This window comes from Penaeus vannamei, chromosome 39 (genome assembly GCF_042767895.1).
Source record: "Penaeus vannamei isolate JL-2024 chromosome 39, ASM4276789v1, whole genome shotgun sequence".
In the NCBI taxonomy this organism is placed as follows: Eukaryota; Metazoa; Arthropoda; class Malacostraca; order Decapoda; family Penaeidae; genus Penaeus; species Penaeus vannamei.
In genome coordinates this window covers 27267987-27272986 of record NC_091587.1, presented here as the reverse complement: position 1 = coordinate 27272986, position 5000 = coordinate 27267987, and the positions used below count along the sequence as shown (strand labels likewise).

The 5000-nt window shown below is 35.4% G+C and overlaps 1 protein-coding gene and 1 long non-coding RNA gene across 3 annotated transcripts in view; one reads left to right on the top strand and one right to left on the bottom strand.

The window, feature by feature from the left end:
- The window catches only part of LOC113829951 (uncharacterized), a 3780-nt gene extending 2490 nt beyond the window's left edge, over positions 1-1290 (bottom strand). Inside the window, exon 1 of the long non-coding RNA XR_003477932.2 lies at positions 1074-1290. This is a non-coding gene — a long non-coding RNA (uncharacterized lncRNA). The remainder of the gene's footprint in view (positions 1-1073) is intronic.
- A 1643-nt stretch (positions 1291-2933) lies between these two features.
- The window catches only part of LOC113829949 (F-box only protein 43), a 6675-nt gene continuing 4608 nt past the window's right edge, over positions 2934-5000 (top strand). The window contains exons 1-3 of one of the 2 annotated variants that reach the window (XM_027383128.2): positions 2934-3076; positions 3712-3888; positions 4405-4927. In XM_027383128.2, the coding sequence (XP_027238929.2) occupies positions 3719-3888; positions 4405-4927 (693 nt within the window). In that variant the 5' untranslated portion in view covers positions 2934-3076; positions 3712-3718. Of the gene's footprint in view, positions 3109-3711; positions 3889-4404; positions 4928-5000 lie in introns of both variants that reach the window. The other variant, XM_070116671.1, reaches the window with a different exon arrangement.

The window sequence follows — 5000 nt, the reverse complement described above, 5'->3', positions numbered from 1 at the left end:
TTCTACCGAGATCATCTGAGTTTCCCAATATCTGATACTCTGTTAATTTTTCGTAATTCGCAGATTTTTTTCATGAATGAGTGGAAGTTGGCGTTAATTAAGGGAAAATATTAGTGTTATTTCGACGTAAACATTTCACCATTAACAATTAATTTGGTCTGATAACTCGGTGGCATCTCCTTCGGTCATGGAGTCAGACATATTCTTATAAAGGACTTTTTCCCTCCGATTTTTTCACAATTTTTCATTTCATTATCATTATTATTTACTATAAATATTCCTTTTTTTGGGGGGGGGGTCACACAAGCCTTTTCTCGCGCATCCCCCCCCCCCCCCAGCTAAAAAACAAAGGAACGTTTGAAACTATTTTTCTAAACAAATTATTATCTCTCCCCCAACCAAACTGGCGAAAAAGAAAAGGTCGCCATTTCCCTATTCGAAGTTTCAGAAAGTTTTATAAGGCGGACATTTCCTCTAATTAAAGTTTTTTTTTTTTTGTCGAGGGTTTTGAATTAAATGGATTGGGATCATGTTTCAGCTGCATTCTTGATTACTTCTCACTGCTCACGATAAGTAATGGATAAGGAAATATGTTTGTAAGTGATTCAACCCTGGATTTTGCCGCTTCGTCAGGGAAGAGGTCAGATTAGGGCGCATGAATTCCCTAAGGTCACTCGAGAAAGGTCAAAGTGATAGGGACATGAACTAACATTATTGCTGAACAATAGGTAGGTTACAAACTTATGATTAATATTTCGTAAGTACAAATCCACACGTAGGGAAATGCCCGCCTAGCCAAAGAAAAAAAAGAAATAATAATAATAAAGACAGAAAGATGGCCAAATAATAAAAAAAAAGTTTAATATTCCGAAAGAAAATTAAATCTTTAAACTCTTCAAAGATAAGATAGCCTCGGCAGGACAACCAAACAAATAAACACACCTCTAGCAATACTAAACATACAACGACAATCAACCTAAACCTAAAAAATATGACAATAAGAATCCTGCACAGAAACAGAACACAGATAGACACTAATATCTTATCACAGATAGCTTGTCACACAGCACAACCTTCATGGCGGGATTGCACAGCGTCTCCTCTGCAGCGGAACCAATGCAGCTCCGTTTAGGTTGACAGGAATTTGGCGAGTGAATTGAGTTGCTATACAGACATCGATCCCTGTAGACTGCGGGTGCGTGTGTGTGTGTGTGTGTGTGTGTGCGTGCGATGTCGTACATGCTTGCATCTCTCTTTCTGTTTTGTTTTGTTTGTCTATATCTGTTTCTGTCTGTTTGACTTTGTCTCTTACGGTTTTTCTGTTTGTTTGTTTGTCTCTCCTCTCTCTCACTCTAGATATCTTCCTCTCTCTCTCTATCTATCCATCTATCTCTATCTTCCTCTCTCTATCTATCTATCTCTCTATCTCAATCTATATATCTCTCTCTCTATCTGTCTATCTCTGTCTCTGCATCTGCCTGTCTCTGTCTCTGTCTGTCTGTCTGTCTGTCTGTCTGTTTCTCTCTCTCTCAAACTAACTCTATAAATCGATCTCTTTTTGTTTGAAATTATAATAATAATAACAATAATAGTAATAATATAATAATGAAAGTAATGATAATAATAATAACAACAATAATGATAATGACTATAGAAATGACAATGCTAATGCTGAAAATAATAATAAAGATAATAATAATGATAATGGTAATAATGATGATAATATGATACTAATGTTGACATTAATGAAGCAATAGAAAAAGTGATGATAATTATATTAAAGAAACAACAGCAATAATGATAATAATGACAGTAGAACAACAAACGTAGTATTATATATGTAAAAAAAAGAATGAAAATGTTCGCTATATATAAACTTGAGTAATCCAAACTCGCGTTCTTGAAATGTCTTTAGTTTGAGAGTAATTGCAGGCAATCAAATTAGTTTTTATTTCCGTTTTGTCAAAACAATACAGTAGGGAAAATGTGTATAAGAACTCATCCATGATTTCCCGCGTTCGCCTTATCTGCCCATTTCCGTTTTCTGTCGCTTTGACATCCCAAATTAAATGATTTCTGTAACTTAATTTTTGAAAAATGCATATTGCTTTGAGCTATTGATTCCACATATCATTTACTTATTACAACTTGCTCCGTTCATATTCAGTTCGGAATTAGAACAGAATTGCGTAATATCTCGACATTTTCGCCTTTCCTATTCTCGCTACAAGTCACGTGAATTTGCTAAGAAAAAATTATGCTATATATCCCGTCCCAATTGTGATACGCCGATTTGAATAATTCGTATATATGAATTTCGAAGGAAGGAAGACGTTTTATTCGTTTTCATCACTGATCAGTGGTTTTCATTTATTAAGAATTTTCGGGAAGGTCGAATGGACAGATTTTGCTGCTGCTGTTATTTTTACGTTATCCTATTAATATGTCATTATTCTTCTAGCTGCTATATCTTGATTAATATCAGTTTTAGCAATATGGCTGTTATTACACCAGCCATCACCAACGGCAGCAGGCTTTAGCAGTGTACCTGATTTAAATGGCTTGTTTTTAATTCAAACTTAAATGTACGGCAAGAGTACGTTCGAGATTGGAATTTGTCTGGGAAAGGAAGGTATATATATTTTTTTGTAATATAACATATCAAAACGAATGTATTTCATTACAGATTTTTTTTTTATCAAATTCAGAAGCTATCATAAGTGCCTATTGGATGGTATGTTCAATCAGCAAGAATCAATTAATGGACACATCCTTTGTCCTAATTACCAAGTTTATACTTAGTACCAAGAGTCAAGTCAATATTTGTAAGTAATCTAAACACAATTATCTCATCTAGGGTCCGAATTAGTGGAAACAAGACATTTGGATTATTTTTTGTCCAAACTTGAACGTCACTTGTTTACTGTTTACATCGTGACGTCACAGTTGTAGTCCGCTCGCACTTTCAAACTCAGCTAAAGTCGTTGGGAGGTGGCATACCGATGGTTCCGCCACATATTTTCGTTATAATATCCGTCTAGAAGACGATATTAATCATCAATAACTTACTTTACAGGTGAGGTGATATCCCTTTCCAGTCTGGTGTAGGTAAATATCGCTTAATGATTGAAATAGTAGCAAAATATTGATGTTTTATCGTTCGGTGCCTTGCCTGCCCCAGAGGGCGGAGGTGATTTTCCCGGGAATTTGTATCTTTGAAATATTTGATTTTTTGAGAGTTTCCTCCTGATTTTCCTTACTTTAACGTCAAGCCCATTCATCTCTGTTAGAGTTTTGTTAGATATATGTATCCTTTTTGTGTCTTCAAGAGCGCAGTAGAAATTAAATGAGACTGAACTTTATCACCTTCGCCAGACGTACTGAATTAAAATATCGCACTTTTTTTTTTACCGATTTTTGAAAAGCTTAAGTTTTCTTTATCTATATTTTGATAAAGGCTCACTAGAGGCAAGCGAAAACAAAAGTGTTGCAAGTTTGTTCTTTTTAGAAGTGCATTTCAGAAATTTTTGACAATAGGAAATGGTTTGGCTGTTATTAGGCGAAAATAATTGTGCTTAGAGTTAAGAAGATTGTGAATATTTACCCATTCCTATCTGTGTCTTTCAAATATTTATGATCTAAGCAGTAAATGAGCATTTTGATTGAGAAGAAATTTTGCATGTTCACTCACTCAAGAATATATTTCATCAGGTTCAAAATGGAGGCAGAAGAAAGCGTGGTGGGAGTGGGGAGTCCATTTGCATGGATGAAGTCTAATGACAACTGCCCGCATACCAGCAATGACTCTGGCTACAGCTCTGGTATATTTGTGTCTCCTGAAGCCAAGAATACTTCATTGAAGCAAGTGAATGTTAAACCAAGAGTGAGGTGAGTTTCTGAAGAATTTAAGATAGTCTGTATGAAGTTTGCTGGAAACCATATCTTTTGATCTTAATGAAACCAAAAAGAAAGTGTTGGAATAAGAAAACTTAGATATTTCTTTTCTTTTCCCTGCTGACTGTATAAAGTCTGGTATGTATGTCCCAATTAAGATGTATAAAATATACTTGCACATGGTTTTATTGCTGAAATGTGATGTTAAGAATAAGTATTTACTTCATGATTGTTAATCTTGAAAAAGGCAACATAAGTATTGAGATGATAGTTTTATTATCATTTTTATTATTATGAGAAAAATGTTGATACTAACCTAAATACAAGGTTACATCTTTTTATTTACATTAGCAGAATAATGTATAAGGCAGGTTTAGAAAGATGCTTTAGCTTGGATAATATGCAGACTCATTTCTTCAGGAATCATAGATTATTTTTTATGCAACATGAGTTGTTATATATCTTTATTCTAATTAGAACAAAATGGTAACATTCGTTTTATTTGGACAGCACACCTCACGACGGCATCAAGTCAACAAGGAGTCTAGAAAGTCTCCTGCCTCCTTCAGTAGAAATAGATATTATACCAGCACTTGATGTGAATTGTCTTTTATCAAAAGCTGATTCATCCTTCAATCTTTGCTCACCCACAAGCAAGTGTAGTCCTGGCTCAAAAAGCCCATATGGCAAATCAAGATCTTTTGAGGATGTCAGCACTCTGACCAAAGAACCAACAGCTCCTTCCCCACGCAAGGCCAGTATAGAAGTCAAGAGCCGCATCTGTTCTAGAACCCAAGCACTCTCAGGACCCATCTTAAGACACAGAAGGTCTCAGAATGTCTTAGTCCGCTTGTTACAAGAGGCAGATTATATAGTCGAGGAGATTCTCAAATACCTACCTCCACGGGATCTAATACGACTCAGCCACGTGAATAGGCAACTGCGTCAGATCATCTTGGGACATAATATTTCCAATGCACGACGATTAGCTTATATAAACAGTTTCAAAAGGGAAAGGGAACATCAAGGAAAGGTGCGTATGCTTAGTATTTGGTTTTAGCTACGATGGAAATGGATGATAAGGCCATACAAGTCAGATTCCATAG